At 36.8% G+C, this 25,234-nt stretch overlaps 1 protein-coding gene across 6 annotated transcripts in view; it reads right to left on the reverse strand.

Annotated features, from left to right (window-relative positions):
• Positions 1–25,234, reverse strand: part of Naaladl2 (N-acetylated alpha-linked acidic dipeptidase-like 2) — a 1,352,651-nt gene that overhangs the window by 375,166 nt on the left and 952,251 nt on the right. For all 6 annotated transcript variants that reach the window (XM_039103971.2, XM_039103968.2, XM_008760899.4 and 3 more), the window contains 3 exons: positions 13,940–14,032; positions 10,716–10,921; positions 379–498 (listed from right to left, as the gene is read on the reverse strand). In XM_039103971.2, coding sequence (XP_038959899.1) covers positions 379–498; positions 10,716–10,921; positions 13,940–14,032 — 419 coding nt within the window. The remainder of the gene's footprint in view (positions 1–378; positions 499–10,715; positions 10,922–13,939; positions 14,033–25,234) is intronic.

Here is a 25,234-nt window from a genome sequence, read left to right on the forward strand (position 1 = left end):
CTTAGGCAAACCAAATTCAGTTTAAGGAATATTGACTAGTAAAGCAAAGGCTGGGCATTATGTCTGTAAACTCAACACTTGGAGGTAGAGTCAGGGAACTGCAACTATAGGTCAACCTGGTCTACAGTGTGAGTTCTTGGCCAGTCATTATGACTTTAGGAAACTCCACAAAAAACAAAGAAACAGACAAACAAACAAACAAAAATTCCAACCAGATCAAAACAATAACCAAACTGATGAAATAATAGGCAATTCCTTAAAATTCTTATTAATCATTTTCTGAATACTGAAATGAAAAAGTCCAGAAGCATAAAGTTACAGAGTAATATGCTGCCGTATGATATTATTATTCTCTCATATTGTAGAGGTCCATCTTACCTCTAGAACCAGTTGCTGGAGAGATGGAGATGCTACTGGATACAGAGTGGAGTTGCCCCGGATGGGACTATGGATGCTAACGTAAGCCACAGCATTTTTCTGTAGTATCTTCGCAAAATCCTGAAATAAAAAAGTATTAAAATTTCTAGCATTGTTGCAATTAGAGTAACACTTTCTACTTTATTAGGATAAGAAATATTTTGATGCTAAAATATGATATTTATCAGAAACATGCTATAAGGTTAATCCTTCCTCTATATGTAAATTTCTTCTGCAATCTTGATTTATACTCTATTAAACAGAATTGAACAGCTGTTAAAGTAGTACTTATATTAAGTAATCATTTTAACAAGAAAGGTTTGGGGGGGTTAGAATAACATTGGGTTCAATTACAGAACACAAATTGGGAATTTTCTTCAAAGACAGTGCCTAATACTAGTCATTCCATTAGAGAACAAAACTGGGCAGCTCAACTAGTTGGTGCTGACAGACTTCCACATGAAGAAGTCAGTTAATTGTGGTCAGATAAACTCTTATTTTGAGAGAAATTGGACAAATTCAAAGAGTGAACCTGAGAATATGGCCGTATAAAAACCCTATGAATGCTTAATGTACTAATGGCATGGGAAAATTCAGTGCCATGGTTTTTCTTTAATGACCCCTTGTTCTGGAGTACTGAGGACTACTAACACCACATTGTGAGAGAAAGAAAATAGGGCCTTATATCCTTGGCTTACCTCTGTTTAATGTTGGAAATTAATCTACAAACTTGTAGGAGATTAGTAATTATTTAAAAGTAATACATCTTTTAAATGAACATGAATAATTTATAAAAAAACGAGTAATTTCACAAATCATGTTAAAAATGTCCATGATTATTTAAGGACTATGAAAATTATTTTAACACATGTGCACATAGGCACTTTCTCTATCAGATAATGTGTTTTCCATGAGCCCTGCAGAAGATAGTCAGTCCTATATACTTACTTGAAGAAGATATTCTGAAAGAAGTTACATGTTAAAGTAAGTTGTCCATGGTAGAAAAGATCTAAACTTTGATATCCTTAATCTAAAATTTGTAGTATTTCCAGAGGGGCATGTGAAAAAATTCTTATAGAGGGAATGGTGCTTTAAAGAATCCTGTTTTAGAAAATGGAATAATTTCCCTCAATGATCAGTATCAGTACTAAGCTTATCCCTTATTTCTTGCATGGGCTACAAATACCATCTACAGTGTTATTGAGTGACATCATCTAATCTTGTTAATGTCAACTGGGCTTCCAGGGGTTCCTATAGAAGTAAATTACAAAACTGTTCTGCTGCAAGCGACCTGCCTGGTGAACTCAGGACACATAGAGGCAAAATTCCTCTAGGACCGGGCACTTCCGGGATTTAGCAGGGGGGAGTACCAAACCAGTGGATCCCAGCCCGCAGCAGCTCTCTGCTCCCAAACCAGTGGGAGAGAGACCTCACCGCCTGGTCAGGTGGGCACTCCTGAGGCTGCAGAGCGGAAGAGACTACCAACACTGCCCACCCCTGATCACATCTCTGGCCCAAGAGGAAACTGTATATGGCCTCTGGGTCCCCATAGAGGAGGGACACCACCAGAACCTGAAGGGACCCACCAGATAAGCAGTTCTCTCACCCAAATCCCATGGGAGGAAGAGCTAAACCTTCAGAGAGGCAGACACGCCTGGGAAACCAGAAGAGACTGCACTCTGCACACATCTCTGACACCAGAGGAAAACACCAAACGCCATCGAAACCCTGGTGCACGGAAACTCCAGGAAAGGGCGGCGCAGATCTTCCTGGTTGCTGCCGCCTCGGAGAGCTCATAGGCAGCACCCCACGAGCAAACTTGAGCCTCAGAACCACAGGTAAGACCAACTTTTCTGCTGCAAGTGACTAGCCTGGTGAACTCAAGACACAGGCCCACAGGAACAGCTGAAGATATGTAGATAGGAAAAACTACACACACGAAAGCAGAACACTCTGTCCCCATAACTGGCTGAAAGAAAACAGGAAAACAGGTCTACAGCACTCCTGACATACAGGCTTATAGGACAGTCTAGCCACTGTCAGAAATAGCAGAACAAAGTAACACTAGAGATAATCTGAGGGCGAGAGGCAAGCACAGGAACCCAAGCAACAGAAACCAAGACTACATGGCATCACCGGAGCCCAATTCTCCCACCAAAGCAAACACGGAATATCCAAACACACCAGAAAAGCAAGACCTAGTTTCAAAATCATATTTGATCATGATGCTGGAGGACTTCAAGAAAGATGTGAAAGAAAGAACTCCCTTAGAGAACAAGTAGAAGCCTACAGAGAGGAATTGCAAAAATCCCTGAAAGAATTCCAGGAAATCATAAATAAACAAGTAGAAGCCCATAGAGAGGAGTCACAAAAATCCCTGAAAGAATTCCAGGAAAACCCAATCAAACAGTTGAAGGAATTAAAAATGGAAATAGAAGCAAAGAAGAAAGAACACATGGAAACAACCCTGGATATAGAAAACCAAAAGAAGAGACAAGGAGCTGTAGATACTAGCTTCACCAACAGAATACAAGAGATGGAAGAGAGAATCTCAGGAGCAGAAGATTCCATAGAAATCATTGACTCAACTGTCAAAGATAGTGTAAAGCGGAAAAAGGTACTGGTCCAAAACATACAGGAAATCCAGGACACAATGAGAAGATCAAGCCTAAGGATAATAGGTATAGATGAGAGTAAAGATTCCCAGCTCAAAGGACCAGTAAATATCTTCAACAAAATCATAGAAGAAAACTTCCCTTACTTAAAAAAGAGATACCGATAGGCATACAAGAAGCCTACAGAACTCCAAATAGATTGGACCAGAAAAGAAACACCTCCCGTCACATAATAATCAAAACACCAAACGCACAAAATAAAGAAAGAATATTAAAAGCAGTAAGGGAAAAAGGTCAAGTAACATATAAAGGCAGACCTACCAGAATCACACCAGACTTTTCGGGAGAGACTATGAAAGCCAGAAGATCCTGGACAGATGTCATACATACCCCAAGAGAACACAAATGCCAGCCCAGGTTACTGTATCCTGCAAAACTCTCAATTAACATAGATGGAGAAACCAAGATATTCCATGACAAAACCAAATTTACACAATATCTTTCTACAAATCCAGCACTACAAAGGATAATAAACAGTAAAGCCCAACATAAGGAGGCAAGCTATACCCTAGAAGAAGCAAGAAACTAATCGTCTTGGCAACAAAACAAAGAGAAGAAAAGCACATAAACATAGCCTCATATCTAAATATGAATATAACAGGAAGCAATAATCACTATTCCTTAATATCTCTCAACATCAATGGCCTCAACTCCCCAATAAAAAGACATAGATTAGCAAACTGGATACACAACGAGTACCCTGCATTCTGCTTCCCACAGGAAACACACTTCAGAGACAAAGACAGACACTACCTCAGAGTGAAAGGCTGGAAAACAACTTTCCAAGCAAATGGTCAGAAGAAGCAAGCTGGAGTAGCCATTCTAATATCAAATAAAATCAATTTTCAACTAAGATTCATCAAAAAAGACAAGGAAGGACACTTCATATTCATCAAAGGAAAAAACCACCAAGATGAACTCTCAATCCTAAATATCTATGCCCTAAATACAAGGGCACCTACATACGTAAAAGAAACCTTACTAAAGCTCCAAACATACATTGCACCTCACACAATAATAGTAGGAGATTTCAACACCCCACTCTCATCAATGGACAGATCATGGAAACAGAAATTAAAGAAAGACGTAGGCAGACTAAGAGAAGGCATGAGCCAAATGGACTTAACAAATATCCTATCCTAACATTAGAACATTCTATCCTAAAGCAAAAGTATATAACTTCTTCTCAGCTCCTCATGGTACTTTCTCCAAAATTGACCATATAATTGGTCAAAAAACGGGCCTCAACAGGTACAGAAAGATAGAAATAATCCCATGCATGCTATTAGATCACCACGGCCTAAAACTGGTTTTCAATAATAATAAGGGAAGAATGCCCACATATATGTGGAAATTGAACAATGCTCTACTCAATGATAACCTGGTCAAGGAAGAAATAAAGAAAGAAATTAAAGACTTTTTAGAATTTAATGAAAATTGGGTTGAGGATTTAGCTCAGCGGAAGAGCGCTTGCCTAGCAAGCACAAGGCCATGGGTTCGGTCCCCAGCCCGGAAAAAAACAAAAAAAGAAGAAGAAGAATTTAATGAAAATGAAGGTACAACATACCCAAACTTATGGGACACAGTGTAAGCTGTGCTAAGATGAAAACTCATAGCACTGAGAGCCTGCAGAAAAAAACAGGAAAGAGCATATGTCAGCAGCTTGACAGCACACCTAAAAGCTCTAGAACAAAAAGAAGCAAATACACCCAGGAGGAGTAGAAGGCAGGAAATAATCAAACTCAGAGCTGAAATCAACCAAGTAGAAACAAAAAGGACCATAGAAAGAATCAACAGAACCAAAGTTTGGTTCTTTGAGAAAATCAACAAGATAGATAAACCCTTAGCCAGACTAATGAGAGGACACAGAGAGTGTGTCCAAATTAACAAAATCAGAAATGAAAAGGGAGACATAACTACAGATTCAGAGGAAATTCAAAAAATCATCATATCTTACAATAAAAGCCTATATTCAACAAAACTTGAAAATCTGCAGGAAATGGACAATTTCCTAGACAGATACCAGGTACCGAAGTTAAACCAGGAACAGTTAACCAGTTAAACAACCCCATAACTCCTAAGGAAATAGAAGCAGTCATTAAAGGTCTCCCAACCAAAAAGAGCCCAGGTTCAGACGGGTTTAGTGCAGAATTCTATCAGACCTTCATAGAAGACCTCATATCAATATTATCCAAACTATTCCACAAATGGAGCACTACTGAATTCCTTCTATGACGCCACAATTACTCTCATACCTAAACCACACAAAGACCCAACAAAGAAAGAGAACTTCAGACCAATTTCCTTTATGAATATAGACGCAAAAATACTCAGTAAAATTCTGGCAAACCGAATCCAAGAGCACATCAAAACAATCATCCACCATGATCAAGTAGGCTTCATCCCAGGCATTCAGGGATGGTTTAATATACGGAAAACAACCAACGTGATCCATTATATAAACGAACTGAAAGAACAGAACCACATGATCATTTCATTAGATGCTGAGAAAGCATTTGAAAAAATTCAACACCCCTTCATGATAAAAGTCCTGGAAAGAATAAGAATTCAAGGCCCATACCTAAACATAGTAAAAGCCATATACAGCAAACCAGTTGCTAACATTAAACTAAATGGAGAGAAACTTGAAGCAATCCCACTAAAATCAGGGACTAGACAAGGCTGCCCACTCTCTCCCTACTTATTCAATATAGTTCTTGAAGTTCTAGCCAGAGCAATCAGACAACAAAAGGAGGTCAAGGGGATACAGTTTGGAAAAGAAGAAGTCAAAATATCTCTATTTGCAGATGATATGATAGTATATTTAAGTGATCCCAAAAGTTCCACCAGAGAACTACTAAAGCTGATAAACAACTTCAGCAAAGTGGCTGGGTATAAAATTAACTCAAATAAATCAGTAGCCTTCCTCTACACAAAAGAGAAATAAGCCGAGAAAGAAATTAGGGAAACGACACCCTTTATAATAGATCCAAATAATATAAAGTACCTCAGTGTGACTTTAACCAAGCAAGTAAAAGATCTGTACAATAAGAACTTCAAGACTCTGAAGAAAGAAATTGAAGAAGACCTCAGAAGATGGAAAGATCTCCCATGCTCATGCGTTGGCAGGATTAATATAGTAAAAATGGCCATTTTACCAAAAGCGATCTACAGATTCAAATCAATCCCCATCAAAATACCTATGCAATTCTTCAAATAGTTAGAGAAAACAATTTGCAAATTCATCTGGAATAACAAAAAAACCGGGATAGCTAAAACTATTTTCAACAATAAAAGGACTTCAGGGGGAATCACTATCCCTGAACTCAAGCAGTATTACAAAGCAATAGTGATAAAAACTGCATGGTATTGGTACAGAGACAGACAGATAGACCAATGGAACAGAATTGAAGACCCAGAAATGAACACACACACCTATGGGCACTTGATTTTTGACAAAGGAACCAAAACCATCTAATGGAAAAAAGATAGCATTTTCAGCAAATGGTGCTGGTTCAACTGGAGGTCAACATGTAGAAGAATGCAGATCGATCCATGCTTATCACCCTGTACAAAGCTTAAGTCCAAGTGGATCAAGGACCTCCACATAAAACCAGTTACACTCAAACTAATAGAAGAAAAACTAGGGAAGCATCTGGAACACATGGGCACTGGAAAAAATTTCCTGAACAAAACACCAATGGCTTATGCTCTAAGATCAAGAATCGACAAATGGGATCCCATAAAACTGCAAAGCTTCTGTAAGGCAAAGGACACTGTGGTTAGGACAAAACGGCAACCAAGCCAGATTTGGAAAAGATCTTTACCAATCCTACAACAGATAGAGGCCTTATATCCAAAATATACAAAGAACTCAAGAAGTTAGACCACAGGGTGACAAATAACCCTATTAAAAAATGGGGTTCAGAGCTAAACAAAGAATTCACAGCTGAGGAATGCCGAATGGCTGAGAAACACCTAAAGAAATGTTCAACATCTTTAGTCATAAGGGAAATGCAAATCAAAACAACCCTGAGATTTCACCTCACACCAGTGAGAATGGCTAAGATCAAAAACTCAGGTGACAGCAGATGCTGGCGAGGATGCGGAGAAAGAGGAACACTCCTCCATTGTTGGTGGGATTGCAGACTGGTACAACCATTCTGGAAATCAGTCTGGAGGTTCCTCAGAAAATTGGACATTGAACTGCCTGAGGATCCAGCTATACCTCTCTTGGGCATATACCCAAAAGATGCCCCAACATATAAAAAAGACACGTGCTCCACTATGTTCATCGCAGCCTTAATCATAATAGCCAGAAGCTGGAAAGAACCCAGATGCCCTTCAACAGAGGAATGGATACAGAAAATGTGGTACATCTACACAATGGAATATTACTCAGCTATCAAAAACAATGACTTTATGAAATTCATTGGCAAATGGTTGGAACTGGAAAATATCATCCTGAGTTAGGTAACCCAATCACAGAAAAACACACATGGTATGCACTCATTGATAAGTGGCTATTAGCCCAAATGCTTGAATTACCCTAGATGCCTAGAACAAATGAAACTCAAGACGGATGATCAAAATGCGAATGCTTCAATCCTTCTTTAAAAGGGGAATAAGAATACCCTTGGCAGGGAATAGAGAGGCAAAGATTAAAACAGAGACTGAAGGAATACCCATTCAGAGCCTGCCCCACATGTGGCCCATAAATATCCAGCCACCCAATTAGACAAGATGGATGAAGCAAAGTAGTGCAGGCCGACAGGAGCCGGATGTAGATCGCTCCTGAGAGACACAACCAGAATACACAAATACAGAGGCGAATGCCAGCAGCAAACCACTGAACTGAGAATAGGACCCCCGTCGAAGGAATCAGAGAAAGAACTGGAAGAGCTCGAAGTGGCTCGAGACCCCTTATGTACAACAATGCCAAGCAACCAGAGATTCCAGGGAATAAGCCACTATGTAAAGACTATACCTGGACTGACCCTGGACTCTGACCTCATAGGTAGCAATGAATATCCTAATAAGAGCACCAGTGGATGGGGAAGCCCTGGGTCCTTCTAAGAATGAACCCCAAGCAAACTAGATTGTTGGGGGGAGGGTGCCAATGGGGGGAGGATGGGGAGGGGAACACCCGTAAAGAAGGGGAGGGGGAGGTATTAGGGGGATGTTTGCCCGGAAACGGGAAAGGGAATAACACTCGAAATGTATATAAGAAATACTCAAGTTAATAAAAAAATAAATAAATTAAAAAAGAAGTAAATTATAGAAAGCAAGAAGGAATATGAACAAAGCTTTCTGTGCTCACTTCCACTTGAGTTGAATATGAAAGAAAGTGTTTCATTCTCAGAAGAGCGATTGGATAACAGTAAGCAGAACAAGCAACTGAAGGTTTAAACTTCTCTTCAAATGGTTGTTGATGAAATGTTTTCATGGGATACAGTAATGCAATCTACTATATGGAAAATTAGATAAATTTTTATCAGCCGATGGTGACTTCTCAATATCGTAGGATACTTTATTTTTACTTATTTTTTGATCCAGTTACTCATCTAAGAGGTCAGAAGACAACTAAATGTATATGTTCATTCAGATTTATATATACTAACACATTTTAGGGATCTACATATATAGAATTAGAATTATATCATATTTGTCTCTCTATTGTTCACTCTACCTCTCGCAGGTAACTTTACTCCAAGCCTTCCCTTGACTTTCATCCACCTTAAGTTGATAGCCTACTTTTCTTTGATTATGACTGATATATATTTGAACAAATACATAAAGTCTGTTGAGCCTATATTTAGTTTGTGTGTATACAAGTAAGTTTTCTGGACCATTATACTGTAACAGTTTTATGTTTAATCTCTGTGGAGAAATTACAGAGTTATCAAAAGAAACACTGTATTTATAAAATAATTAAAATTAATTTATATTTTATGAGGCACAAAATATTTGTGTAATTTTCACAAATTGTTCCCATTTATATAAATCCATATTTATTTAATTTTCAGCCTGTGAGAACTGACAACTAAATACTTTGAAGGATTTTTTTTTTACAATATACTTCTCTAGGAATTTGAGTTTAAGCTGTTTAACTCAGGAAACAATGTAAGAGAAACCTATTCTTTGAATGTGGTTTATTCACCTTTTAATTAAACAATACTATGAATTGATCATGAAAGTTGTACACATAATGGTGACTCTTTAAAAATATTATTTAAAATATATCCTTAATATTTAGTAGAAAATTAAACTACTATTTCACTACCTTGTAATTATTTAAAACAATGCACATTTACTAGCATACTCAAACCATTTTTAAACTGTTGAACTTATTTTGAATTTATGAAATAAATTTTAAAACTTTGTTTCTGGGTCACTCTTTTTTCATCCAGGAATTTAAAAATGTTCTTAAAGGAATGGAATTTCTTGACTTGAAGTATACTCCTTGAAACAGAATGTACCACCACTCACTTACATTTATCCTCACCTGCAGCTTGTGAGTCTTGTTGAACAATATTTTCAGCTTCAAGACTATTTATCTATTAAAAAGTACATAGGGTCTTTCTTTTTCTTTTAAGATTAAATTCATGTGTGTGAGTGTTTATATGAATGTACATACACCATGAACACACATTTTGCCCTCTAAGGTCACAGGATGGCATCAGATCCGCAGGAACTCACATAGCAGATAGTTATGGTCTGCCATGTTAGTACTGGGGACAAACCCAGTCCTCTCAAAGTAACGTGTTCTCTTAAGCACTGAAAGAACTTTCTGACTCTACTAATTTTTCTATGCCATATTGACGTTTTCCTTAATATCTATAGGCATTTTATCTTCTTGAGGATGTAAGAAAGAACTATGACCATACATTCCCTTTATTCATATTTCTCTCATAAAAAATTATGCTTTCTTCACAAAGATAGTGAACAGATCGTGTTCCATTCAAAACTACATAGACCTTTTGTCTACATGTTTGCTTTTCAGTTCTTTCCAAATAATCAAAAAATAATGGAAAATATGCAAGCGTTTTACAATGCTAACAATCCTGTTAGTACAACCATAGTTACCACGGTCACATTACACTAGAATATTGTATCTTCCTAACATAGAGCTATACCAAGGTATAGCTTCAATTCAAATATTGCAACTGCTACCTGTCTATATCTCAATGCTGGATTAAGTTCTTCATGGGAGGTAGGTAGGAAGTCAGGAAAGGTAGGGTAGAGTGATCTGATGGAGTAGAAGCAAGAAAGGTAGGATGATAATCAATATTTATATGAAATTTCTCATTGCACTGAAAACATGTCATGGTAATGAGTACTTAATATTGTTTGATAACACAGAAATCTGTATTTATGTGTGTAATATTATTTCTTTTTTTCTGCCATATTATCCACTAAGGAAAACTATGACAAAGTAAACATTATTGCAATTAGTACATAAGTATGTAGCTCTGATACCAATGGAATTACATTGGTTTTTGAGCCCTTTTGAAAAGTTCCTTATATTCTTTGCTTTCAATAATATTCGACTATAATATATGAAATGTGAAATAGTGAGGACTGCAGGAAAGAAAAGAAGTACAATTAACGAATTTATTTCACCTCTCCCCATTCATAGGAGCCAATTTTGCCCCAGGGCGTTCCTCCCCATGAGCAGAAAACAACAGTACGCTCTGGTCTCCAGCCTTTCTTCACTCTTAACATCAAAGCTTCAATAAATGCTGTGATTACTGCAGTACTGCTGGCCCATTCTTGTCCATTATAACTGTGTCCAGCATGGTGGTTGCTGCCAACTATAATATACCGGTCTGGAAATAGAATGAAATAAGAGCCATTAAAACAAAATGTAAAGCTCGGCAATAAATTTAATGACATTTACATAATCCTATTGCACAAGTAAGCAACAATTAAGCCAAATTGTTCTAATAATTAATACCACTTTGGCATTTTCCACCCCCTGCCTTGATTCATACATCTGGGTATATCAATGCAGAAGCAGCTGCTAAAGCCAATTATGAATCCAAAGCTTAGATTCATATTACTGTCTTCTGCAACATGAATATTAATTAATGAAGTATACAAATATACCACAAAGAAATTCTTATCTAGCATTTTTCAGCACCATAGTGGGAAGTACACAGCAAGCAGTGGCTGTGTGCTTAGTGAACACCAATGAGCTATTACTACATCTGTAAAGGAAGTGACTTAAAAATTGTGTATGTTAAAAGTGTATAGACTTTCTTTAAAAAATAGGTATTTAGGGATATATTTTTAGTTTCAATTTATGCTTCTGACCCCTCTCCATTCTCTGAAAGAAAATAAGATTCAACAGCACCAAGCCAGGGTTACTGATAATTTAACTTTTCACGTAATTTATTTCATGTGGCCATACACAGTTCATTAGATGCTCCTGTAGAAAACTTGCTATGATTCATGGATATGGTCCTTTTGCAATTTTTCACTAGCTAGTCTCATCATAAAAATAGGATCAAAATATAGCTCCAGAGATTTCTCTTGTCTTTTTGTCCCAGTGGTTGTTATTCACAACAACAGGGACCGAGGTCATTTTAATTGATTAAACAACCCTTTGAATTTATTTAAAGAGCAGTCTCATCTTTACTTTATTATGAGATATCCCATGTAACTCTATAGCAGGGAACAGCATGATGGGACAATGGGTGTAGGCACCTACTGTCAAATCTGATGACTTTAGTTTGATTCTAAGCCCCACGTGACATCTGAAAATTGTTCTCTGATTTCCATATCTGAGGATTGACACACCTTCCCTTATTATATACACAGGAAAAGTATCTGACATAAAGCAAGTCATACATCTACATGGAATAAAAGAAGTGTCCCTTGACTACATGGGAAGGAAGCAGGCTATAAAAATTATGATGGTATAGAATCATTAAAAATTTCAGTACTGAACTGGAACCGCCAATGATACAATCTTCTAACACTTTCTTAAGATATATGTGATGGGATATAAAGCTGTATGCAAAATTACATTGTTATATATTCAAACACTTAATTCTTGGGCATTTATTTACCCATATATCAGAAATATGTAAAATTGCTGCTTTTGATGGAGTGTATTCTGAATATATTAACACTTTCTGAAATTTAGCATCAGCAAATAAGACCTCATGAACAAGGAATTCTTTTCATTTTATTTATTTCTTTTTACATAGAATTCAAAAACCTTTGCATGTAATTGTTTTGTAGTTTTAAGTTTCTTTAGCATGAATTCAGTATACTTTGTACAACTGTGTGTTTTTCTGTAATGAGTACAAATAAAACAGTATTAATAAATATTTTCATACTTCATTGGACTCACTGAAATGAAAGACACATAAATTGGTGAAATGCAAGCATATGGATTTCCAAGTTCATTTCTGTTTGTGTCTAAGGATGCTCTGATGACAGGTTGTATAATAAAGGAACCATGGAGAATCAGTACACTGCATGAAATTTTTAAGAGTTGGCTGTCGAGAAATAGGGAGGAAATAAAACTTGATTTCAAAATTCTCTGGGTCAGCAATTAGGTCAATTTAACTAGTGCCACGGAGAAGAATAATTCTCCAAGGAGAAATTGAATAAGTGTCCCAGTCATATCCACAGAAGTGGTCTGAGTGCAATAAAACCTTAATGGTGCTCTAGGGATGGCAGATTGGCTGAGTGAATTAAAGCTGTTAGCCCACAAGCTTGCCGGGCTGGGGTCAGTCCCTGGAACCTGTGATGGGAGGACAGTAGTAACTCCCTAAATTGTCCTCTGATGTCCATATACCCACCATAGCACTGCTGTGATTATATCATTCTCTCTCTCATTCTCTCTCTCTCTCTCTCTCTCTCTCTCTCTCTCTCTCTCTCTCTCTTTCCCTTTCCCTCTCCCTCCCCCTGTCACTCATTCTACATCCTTCTACCTCCCTCTCTCCCTCTCTTTCTCTCATTCTACCTCCCTCTCTCCCTCTCCCTCACTTCCTCCCCCTCTCTCTCCTTTCTCATACACAATAAATAAAACCATGTGTAACAATTTGTGATCTAGTTTGTGATGAGACAGAGTCTGCCAGGGTGACTCTGCTAATTGATATATGTAACAATTAGATTGATTCTTAGTTTCTAGATTAAGATCCCTTCAGCAGTCCATATTAGTAAAATATTTAATATGTAAACAGATAATCATTTCCATAAAATCCTTTGAAACCAAAAATTACAGGCATTGATCAGATCTATGAGTCAAGCCAATAATGAGACAGAGCTTAAGAATTAGAAGGATTTGCTTTGAAAAAAAATTTGATTCGTTTTCAAAAACTGCATCACTAAAACCTGTGCTATTTTCTTTTAAATTATTCTTTCGTTAAACTAAAAATTTCCACAGTATCATGGAAAGTAATATAAGGAATATCGACTATTTATTCCCACGTCAATTTAACATAAATATAAACTCTACCTCTCCTTTCCTTTCCCTGGTCTTTAAAATACTGTGCTTGCTAAAGCTTATTGTTGATGAGCTATTGTAGGAAAGAAAAAATACATTAAACATTCATACCAATCCATTCTTACAGTCATCTAAACCTGTGTATGTATATGTATGTATATGTGTGTATATATAGATATATTTATGTATATATGTGTATGTGTATATATGTACACATTTATAAAGACACACACATATATGTTATACATATGTTATACATACTCTATAATTTTATAATATATGGTAGCATACTGAACTTCATTTTAAAATTATTATGAAACAGAGAAAATGTTTGGTTGTTTCATATGAATTACAGACTAGGTTACAACTACTTAACCGTACTTACCTGGTGATGTCAAACCTCTTAGATATCCAACAACATTAGACACTGTCTTAAATTTTGTGACTGTCTGTACCTGCAAACTGACAGTTCTCTTTTCTGTAAAAAAAAATTAAAAGACTCTTTAATCTATATTCTGGTGTTTGTTTTCCTCTAAACATTAGAAATTGTTTAGTTAGTACCATCAACAAAATAATTCCACAGAATTTGATAATCTCATATAGCTATAGTTACACTTTTTGTTGACAAGCATTTTACAATATTTTAAGCAGACATTGGTTTAGGAATCTGTTATTTTATGATGACCTTGAGAATATTACTCACTTCCTGATTCTGAAAGCCATGGAGAGATATGTCTATACCTCATATTTGTTACCACACAGTCTCCAAAACAAGAACACACCAGAAACTGCTGCTGTGGTTGAGAAAAAGCTGTTTGCAGATAGAGACAGAGGAAAATGGGAAGATACAATTGATTCTGTGAAAAGGACAGCACACACTTTCTCTGTGGGACTCACTGCTATTTTAACATGTAAAAACAATTATGAAGTACTTTACAATGCAACATTTCTACAACCCATTTTCATATAATGCATCCCATTTTCATAGATTGTATAATTAATCACTACTAATTTCTCTACTTTTTTAAAAAAACATTTTATATAATTTATGTTTTGCATGCATGTGTTTTTGTGTACCACATATGTGCATTGCCCGTGGAGGCCAAAAGAAGGCATAGAATTTCTAGGGATTGGATTGATAATTTGAGGGTGGGTTATTTTGTTTGGTTTAGCTTAGAAAGCACTTCCTTATGGCTGACTCAGGAGGCAAAAGCAGTTAATGCCTGGAGTGATGATTTGAATCCTGTACCTGGAACCCATATAGTAGACAGAGAGAACTGAATTCAGGACATTGTCCTGTGTTCTTTAGTTCATGTTCCATGGTTCTTATGTGTTCCTTCCAATAAATAAATAAGTGTAATAAAAAAATTGAAGGTAGAAATAGTTTCTTGATTTAGTTACATGTAATCCACATGCTCTTAAGTTTTTGAAACACTAACATAGGATTTTTCTTTTTTATAATTTTATTTTTCATTGATATTTTACGTATTTACATTTCAAATGTTATCTCCTGTTTCCCCATTCCTATAGCTCCTTCACCCTTCTCCTGCTTCTATAAGGATGCTCCCATTCCCATCCACCCACTCCAACCTCACTGCCCTGGCATTACCCTACATTGGGAAAACAAGCCTGCACAGGATCAAGGACTTTTCCTCCCACTGATATTGGACAATGCCATCCTCTGCCACATATGTGGTTGGAGTCATGGGTCTCTCCATATGTACTCAGTGGTTTGTGGTTTAGACCGTGGTAGTTCTGGTGAGGTTCAGTTGGTGATCTGGTCCAGGTGTTGGCTGGTGAAAGTCAATTGTTATTACATAATGTATTGGATATTGTCTAATTGAAACTGCGATCATATAGATTTCTACTACTTTTGGGTTTATTTTAGATTTTCTATGTGTCTTTTTTTAACCTTGGTCCTACTGTTTGAATTAAAATAGCTTCTGTATCATCACATAGTCTCCATACAATTACTTTAAACTGCTATTTTTATATGAAATTTAATACCAAATTTCCTGAAAACACTGTTGAGAGGTATTTCCCTAGGATTGCAAGGTACCCATAGACCTATCTGAGGAAATGATATTCACTCTTTTGTTATTACCATGGTAATACTTCTTAGTTATTATCAGATGCCTTTTGGTCTGTCAACAGAATTTTATATTTTCTCCTCAAAAGGTTTGTATACCTATTATTGAGTATACTTTTATGATTTCATACATATTTCACCAGCCATTTACTTTAAATTATTTGATTTATTTGCACTCCAGCTATTACCCTCCTCCTGCACACACCCCCGCCCCCATCCAACAGTTTCTCAGCCAATTCCTCTTCCCCCTTGGCTCCGAGAGGGTGCTCTCTCCCCCACCATGCCTCCACCTTCCCCTGGAGCCTAAAGTCCCTCAAGGATTAGGTGCATCTTCTCCCACTGATGCCAGACCAAGCAGACCTTCACTGTATGTGTGTGGGGGCCCTCGGTATGTGCTTGCTGCCTTGCTCACCAACCAAATAATGCCCTTTAATTTTATGCCTTTGATTTATAAGAACATTTCTAGATATCCTTCAGTATGACACAGGGTCCATAGGGTTATTAATTTTGGTAATTTTTAAGGAAGTCAGTTGGTTTTTCTTTCATCTCTTTAATGTGCATATATGAGTATCTGTGCAGATGTTCTTTGGCCCATAAGCATGCACACCTGTGTCTACACATGTGGAAACTAGAGTTTGACAACAGGGTGGCATATGGTATCATTCTCTATTGTTACATTTACTGATTTTCATGTGCATGTGTCTGAGGACTATGCTTGTCTGTGTGTGTGTGTGTGTGTGTGTGTGTGTGTGTGTATTTGTACCTGAAATTAGAGATTTGATGTTGATAGCAGGAATTTTCCTTGAGCACAGTCTACCTTAATCATTGAGATGGGGTCTTTCAGATGATCCCATTTCTACTTGATATGGCTAGTTTCACCAGCTAGTTTGCTCTGTAGATTCCAAGTACAGAAATAACTAATAAGCAAATATACCCCATCAACTTTTGATTTGGATTCTAGAAATACAATTTTCACTCTTTACAGGCATGTGTCAAGTTTTTGACCACTGACCTATGTTTCTAGCCCTCCTTTCATTGCTGAGCCATCTTCCCAGCCTCCCTTTATAGTCACACAAGGGCTCTCACTTAACCTGAAACTTAACCCCTGGATAGACAGACTGACAAGCAACGCCCAGGGGTCCTCCAGTCTCTTCCTCCAGAGGAGATCACAGATATTACCCACTGAGAAATCTCCTTAACCTCATTGCTTCTTGCTAGCAACCTATTATTTTGTCCTGGAGCCCATGCAGAGCAGACAGAAATTGGGCAAAACCAGAAGTCTTTGATCCTTGTCTTTTATTATTAACTTAAGTAGAATGTTTTTAATATTTTATCTTATAAAACATTCTTGATATATGTTTCTGGGAATGCCTTTTATCAAATTAAGAAATTCAAACCTATTCTTTCTTGGCTAAGAGGTTTTCCCATAAGCAGATGTTGAGTCATCTATGGAAATAGCCAGAAGTGCTCTACTCTACAAAGTTGACAGATATTTGTATTTCTGGAATGAGCAGTTTTGTCAAGGCATGTGTTATCCTTGGTGTTATTTCATACATAACACATAAGTGTACTAGTGTAAATATTTATTTGGTAACATTACAGCTCCTTTGTTCTAGATTACTGTTATTATGTGGATTATACAAACTTCCAAATATTTTAGGCTCCTTCTATCTTCTTACAGATTCTATAAGATTATAAAAAGTGGATAATATCTCTTCTACTGAAAAAGCTAAGATTCAAATATGAAATATTTTCTTTATATTTCCTTACCACCATATCAAATATATATTGATACTTCTCAAATTTTACCTGAATATATTATTATATTCACCAAAATGTCTTCATTTAAATGATTTTCACTGCTTTTTAATCTTAATATATTCATAAGTTTAAGTATATAGACTTTCTATGTAGTTATAAAACATTAATGTTTATACATGGAGACCTATTATTTTACAGATACTTATTTTTAACACTTCTATTAAAACATCTGTATATTGATTTGAACTATTTTTAATAGCCAGTATTGTTTTGACATCCATTTCTTCTATAACTACAGATATCAAATGAGTTCTATAAGTCACTGATGCATTGGTATGAAGTGAGATTTTTCAAGACCTATAGCTTATCTTGTGGATAGAGAATAATATTTTAGAAAACTTTAGTATCAACAATGCACAAACTATTCAGTAGTTTCAGAATTCCATATATTTTTCCAGTGTTCAAATTTGAAATTCATGTAATGCTTATTATTCTAGAAGCACTCTGTGTTTTCTCTATCAATAATTGCAAAATTATTACCCTTTTCTCCAGTGATAATGAATTTTCATATAACTTTAGCAATGCTGTAAGGTTTTTATCTATTAAATCTTCTGTCTCTCTGTCTCTGACTCTGTCTCTGTCTCTGTCTCTCTCTCTCTGGAGATATTGTTGCTGCTATGAAATGTAGCTTTGCCTAAGCAGCTGCTTATGCAGTTTTTTTGATGGAAACAGCAGTGTGTGTTTGTGTGTACACACGTGCACATGCTTGCATGCAAGTGCACACATGTGTATATGTTCAGGCTAGCATGTACATGTGTGTACATGTAGGCAGAGGCCAAAGGATAACTACATTTCAAGAGGTTTCTCTCTGGATCTATCCTATATATTTTTGAGGCAGAGTCTCTCACTGAACAGGAACTCTTGAAGGAAGTTAGACTGTCTGGCCAGTGAGCATTAGGGATGTACTTTTCTTTGCCTCTCTAGCACTGGCATCACAGTTGGCACTGCCACACCAGGCTTTGTTATGAGGTTTATGGGACTAAAACTTGGATGTTTTTGCTTTTGAAGCACACGCTTTACAACCAAGCTATCACTCCACTTCCAAAATGCTATACAGATTCTGATGGATTAATTCTGTGTGCATTGTTTTCACAAGGCTTCTCTTTACTATCCAACAAAATTGTAATGTGACCAATCAATCTTGCCTTGTCTTAATATTCCTCTGGTAAATTTCCCCATAGCTATTGTTGCTGCTATGAAGAGTAGCTTTGCCTAAGCAGCTGCTTATGCAGCTTTTTTGATGGAAACAGCAGTAGAGGCACCATTTCATCAGTTTAGTCAATTAGCACAGAGTCAGAGAAAAGACTGACAACCACTTTTCCATTTATACTATAATCTCTCAGGTAACAGAACAACTGCTTTAAGGAGCGCTGTGCAAAGTATAGGTCCAAATAATAAAATAGTAACTTAGCAAAATGTCACATTTCTTCTATTTATCTTTATTCTCATCTATGTGTGTCCTGCTATGTACTAATGTATTGAGATATATATATATATATATATATATATATATATATATATATATATATATACATATATACACACACACACACACACACACACACACACACACACACACACACATATATATATATATATATTCTATTTTCTTTCAATCCAACAGAACCATGATCATACTTTAAATTTGGGCTAACCTGACATTCTAAAGGTCCTAAAGGTCCATTTACCACTGCTGCCATTACTAAAGTAAATGACCCACTGACAAGGCAAAGTGCCTGTTCATAAAAGCAACACTAGATATCCTGTATTTTGGGCAAGGAGTAATTTAGCTCTCTGCAGCATATTCTACAGTACAAATAAGAGGAAGCAACAAAAATACCACTAACAGAGAAATGGCTTAGAAAATAATGATAAATATGCAGCTGTTCAAATGGAAAAAAATATTGAGAAACATTAACACAGTGCAAGTGATACAGATAGGTCCACAGGATGCATGAAATGGCTACACTCAGATCATATGGACAGACACTGTGAAGACAGAGTAATTACCAAGTAGGACAGAAATCAGGTTAGTCAGGCCTCCCCATGCCTACCGGGCTGAAACTCTATTGCAAAGAGATTGCAAAAACTTTCCTTTTCAGGTATTTATTTCCTTCTCTAAATCTCCAGAGATGGTCCTTGTAAAACTCAAGGATATATTTTTCTTCCTACGACAGCATCTAATAACAAAAAAAAAAAAAAAAAAAAAAAAAAACCCTTGACACTTAAACTGCCTACTGAACTAGCAGAAAATCAGGGTACTTTAGAATAGTTTCATAACACCTGAAGAAATTGCCACTTAGCCCATTGACTCAGGAAGGTGTAGACTAGGTCCTGACCCTAAGCCGTGTCTCCCCATTAATCATAAGGGAGGAAAATGTTAAATAGATTGCAGCAAGAGCTCACATAAGAGATGTACATGCATGTAGTGGCCATTTCCGATTGTCAATTTGACTATATCTGGAATGAACTACAATTCAGAATTGGAATGCTCACCTGTCATCCTAATCTTGAGGCTGGGAAATGCAAGTTTCTACCTGGATCTTGGAAAGAACATCTTGAGGCATATTTGCTATGAATCCCAAGAGACTAAAGCAAGGAGATCTCTGAATTCAAGGATATCTGGGACAAAGAAAGTCCCAGATCCTTGTGTGGTGGTACACATCTTTAATCTGGGCCACATCTTCTGCTAGAGACCTACATAAGGACATTGAAGGAAGGAAAATTCTCTCTTCTTCACTTGACTGCCTGGTGGGACTGAGCAACTGCTAGATTTCCATACACAGCTGCTGCTGACCATTGTTGAGGAGTTAGACTTCCCTTACTATATAGAGATTACTCATAAGTTCTGTGACTCTGGAGAACCCGACTAATACAATGTACAACTAAATAAGATGGCACAATACACTGCTAATGCACCCCACAATGTCACCAATTTTAACAGACATGATGCCATAAATGATGTGACTAAGACCTGGAACACACCAGATATCAATTAGGACCAAGGCTAAAATAATTAAATGATTGTTATATAAAGTATAATAGTTCTAAGAAATATAACAAAAGACATACTGGTTATAAAAAAGGATAGATACAAAGTCTTGATGTTAACATGGAGAAATACTTCCAGAGAGTCAACAGAGATGATAGAAACCAAACAAGTACAGCCAAAAGATAAAAGAAATAAAAATGGGAGCTCTATAAATAATATCAGAAGCAGTATATAAATGAGGGACAAATGGTGAAAATAATTGAAAAATAGTAAAAGAAGAAAACACCAATTTATTTTAGGGTAAAAGTAAACAAACAAACAAAACGAACAACCAGGAAAGAAAGAATCTGAAAGTTGTCAAAGTGAAAAACAGGGATGGGAGCAGCAGCACGAGAGAGAGATGACAAAGAATGGGGAAGGAAACAACAGTCAAGGCATTGATGAGATTAGTGAAGGACATTGAGAACACAGGTGAATGTAAGAGTTGACGAGATGCACTGGTCACAACTGGAATGTGAATCCAGTTGTTTGGTAGTTTGGTAGCTATTTGATAGCAGAAGCAGGCAGAACCTTAGTGTAGGAGGAAGAGTTCCAACAAGCAAGTGTCTGACTTGTCAGACTACAGTGAAAAAAAAACTTCCTTTGGAGACAGGGCAAGCAGCAACAGCTGATTACATACAGATGATCTGATCACATTACTTAGCAGGTGTAGTATCATGAGAAACAAATGATCTTATATGAAATGGAAAAACAGGTGAGTGATGGAGATAGATATATGTATGACTGGTAGCTGTATATACTGAGAGATAATTAGATGGTATGCATCAAGTGATCACATATCAGTGTATTGATATCCTTATATATTTTGGTTGAAATATAATATGAAAGATAACTATATTCTAAGCCTTGTTTCTTGACTAATATTTTAAAGAACTTCTCCAAAGCCACAAACATGGGAAGCCTGTAGTTCTTACTTTCTAGACAAGAATATCTTTTTAAAAAAATATTTTTTAACTTTTTGAGAAATGTCTATAAGCAAGGTTGAGGTAGAAACGTATGAGATCATTTTGAAATTCCTATTCTACCAGAAACTAAGAAATGAGCCAAGAAAAATGTGGAGTAGCAAAAGGCACAGAATGCAGGCTGAGGTTGCAATACTGGGCAAGGTTCGATAATTGTACTTAAAAAATGAAAGTATTTTCTTGTAGATTTTGTAACGATAAACACATAGTCAGGCAGAAAATAATGTGGGATGATAGGGAAGAATTTTAAGAGAGTGATGTGGAGGGTAGATTAGATCAAAACAAATTATATGCATGTATAAATTTATCCTGCATTAAAAAGTTGGAGAAAATTGAAAAGAATATTTTCTGGCATGTACATTAAAAACAATTAAACTATATAAAATTAGACTAAAAGATATGATTAAAAAAATCAAGGAAGCTCATTGTGTTGTTGCATGGCTTTGATCCCAGGACTTGAGAGTAGAAGTGGACGATAAAGAGTCGAAGGCCAGCCTGGTCTAAACAGATATCCCAGAACAGCTTGTGAGAGACAATAATGAATAGACTCAACCAGTTGTATCTATGCATGTATTCATTTATATCTGTGGGCAACAATGATGCTTAAAGAAGAGAAGGCTGTGAAATGAGGGGGAAATGTAGAAGAAAGAATGGGGATAAGGAAATTATAGCACTACCTTTTAATTCAAGTGAAAGAAAGGCACTGGCAATGTAGCTTAGTGTCAGGCACAACACTGGCTCAGCACACAGGAGACAAGTCATTATGGAAGACAGCAAAATTATTTAATTAAAACTACGTGGCCATGGGAAAGGAAGAGCTGTTATTTTAATAACATTCAGAATTTTCAAAGAACGAACAATCAAATCCATCATGCAGGCTTCGATTAAATTCTGATTTGACCAACCAACATTTCTTTTTAGATAGCAAAGATACTTAAGCTTGAAGTACTGGAGAAATTTACAGAATGCTAGTCTGGTTAAACATGATTCGAGTCACGATTACAGGGTTCTCATTCCCTTCTCTCATCTACAGAAGCATCCATTGAAGTCCATGACATTTGCTTTGGAGAACTTTGGCAATAGGAGCAGCATTGTGATACTGTGTTAGAGCAAAAGCAAGAAAAGAAAATTGGCCTAAAGGTGTCTGATCAGTTTATGGGTTTGTTTAAACTGTTGTCTCTGAAGTTGAGTATGATAGCAAAATTCCATAATAAAACTGTTAAGCCAATCCCAGCAAAGATAGTATTATATTATAACTTCTTGATTAGTTAGGAAAACAAATACAAACTCAATAATAATTGGATAGTAATGTTTATAAAAAATAAAAATTCCAATCAAATTAGAAAAAATTCATTCACTATGGAGTGAAATTGGTACATGTAATTAAACAATGTCATCAGTAATTTGGTCATCACTCCAACAATAATGAAGACTAATAGGTAGAAGTAGTAGAAATGTAGGCAGGATGCATACATCAGTTCAGACTGGTCTGAAAAAGAAAAGTAGAAATGTGTGCCTTGAATTAAGAAAACATGCAAGCATAGTATTCCACAGTATTCAGTGGTAGAGCAAAATGACACCATTTGTCATAAAGAAGAAGCAATGGGAAAGACACAGCATTGCTATTGCCGATTTTCATAGCCTGAAAAAATTAACTAGAAAGTTGCATACTGGGTAATCTGAAGAATTGGTCTGGAAAATTAAAGAGGCATTGGTGGAAATGAGAAGAGAAGTCAGATTCAGGGAAACAGGAGAAAGGACAGTACTAAGCAATCCATGAGGCTGATTTGAGATTCCTGCCACTGGGACACTATTGAAATGATAGATGCCAGTGAAGTATGTAGCAGAAAGATGATAAAGATGATAATGGTTACAATGGTTGTGTTATTTGTTATAATTGTTGTATTATTTGTTATAATTTTTGTGTTGTTTGTTGTAATTATTGTTATTTGTTATTTATGGTTGTGGTTTTGATTGTGATGATTATACTATTGGTTATTATGATTGGTTATAATATTTGTGTTATTGGTTATAATGGTTGTGGTACTTGTCCTGGGAGGGTTCAGATATAGGGGCAACCATGTCTGCAGTTTGCTTTTTTCCACCCATCTTTATTAAATTGGGTGTTTCTTATTTATATTTCAAATGTTATTCCCTTTCCCGGTTCCAGGAAAACATCCCTCTAAGCCCTCCCCTTCCCACTCTATATGGCTGTTCCACTCTCCATTCTCCCCCACTTACCGCCCTCCCCCCAAGAGTCCTGTTCACTGCAGTACAACCTTGGCAGGACCAACGGCTTCCCCTTCCACTGGTGCCCTTACTAGTCTATTCATTGCTACCTATGCAGTTGGAGCCCAGGGTCAGTCAATGTAAAGTCTTTGGGTAGTGGCTTAGTCCCTGGAAGCTCTGGTTGGTTGGCATTGTTGTTCATATGGGGTCTCAGGTCCCTTCAGCTCTTTCAGTCCTTTCTCTGATTCCTTAAATGGGGATCTCGTTCTAAGTTCAGTGGTCTGCTCCTGGCATTTGCCTATGTATTTGCTGTATTCTGGCTGTGTCTCTCAGGAGAGATATATATCCGGTATCTGTCAGCCTGCACTTCTTTGGTTCATCCATCTTATCTAGTTTGGTGGCTGTCTATGGATGAGCCACATGTGCGGCAGGCTCTGAATGGGCGTTCCTTCAGCCTCTGTTCTAAACTTTGCCTCCCTATCCCCTCTTAAGGGTATTCTTGTTCCTCTTTCATGGAAGGAGCGAGGCATCCTTTGGTCATCCTTCTTGAGTATCATGTGTTCTGTGCATCTAGGGTAATTCGAACATTTGGGCTAATATCCACTTCTTAATGAGTGTATACCATATGTGTTTTTCTGTGATTGGGTTACCTCATTCAGCATGATATTTTCTAGTTTCATCCGTTTGCCTATGAATTTCATAAACTCATTGTTTTTGATAGCTGGGTTGTATTCCATGGTGTAGATGTACCACATTTTCTGTATCCATTCCTACGTTGATGAACATCTGGGTTCTTTCCATCTTCTGCCTATTGTAAATAAGGCAGCTATGAGCATAATGGAGCATGTGTCTTTGTTATATATTTGAGCATCTTTTGGGTATATGCCCAAGAGTGATACAGCTGGGTCCGCAGGTAGTGCAATTATATGAAGAACCTCCAGACTGATTTCCAAAATGATTGAACCAGTCTGCAATACCACCAACAGAGGAGTGATCCTCTTTCTCAACATCCTCACCAGCATCTGCTGTCGCTGGAGAGCTTGATCGTAGCCATTCTGACTGTTGTGAGATAGAATCTCAGGGTTGTTTTGATTTGGATTTCTCTTATGATGAAAGATTTTGAACATTTCCTTAGGTTCTACTCAGCCATTCGACATTCCTCAGCTGTGAATACTTTGTTTAGCTCTGAACACCATTTTTAATAGAGTTATTTGCCTCCCTGCAATCTAACTTCGTGAGTTCTTTATATATTTTGGATATAAGCCCTCTATCAGTTGTAGGATTGGTAAAGATCTTTTCCCAATCTGTTGGTTGCCATTTTGTCCTAATGAAAGTGTCTTAGAGAAGACACTTAGAGAAGCTTTGCAGTTTTATGAGATCCCATTTGTTGACTCTTGATCTTAGAGCATAAGCCATTGGTGTTTTGTTCAGGAAATTTTCTCCAGTGCCCATGTGTTTGAGATTATTCCCCGCTTTTTCTTCTGTTAGTTTGAGTGTATCTGGTTTGATGTGGAGGTCCTTGATCCA

Source organism: Rattus norvegicus, chromosome 2 (assembly GCF_036323735.1).
Source record: "Rattus norvegicus strain BN/NHsdMcwi chromosome 2, GRCr8, whole genome shotgun sequence".
Lineage (NCBI taxonomy): Eukaryota > Metazoa > Chordata > Mammalia > Rodentia > Muridae > Rattus > Rattus norvegicus.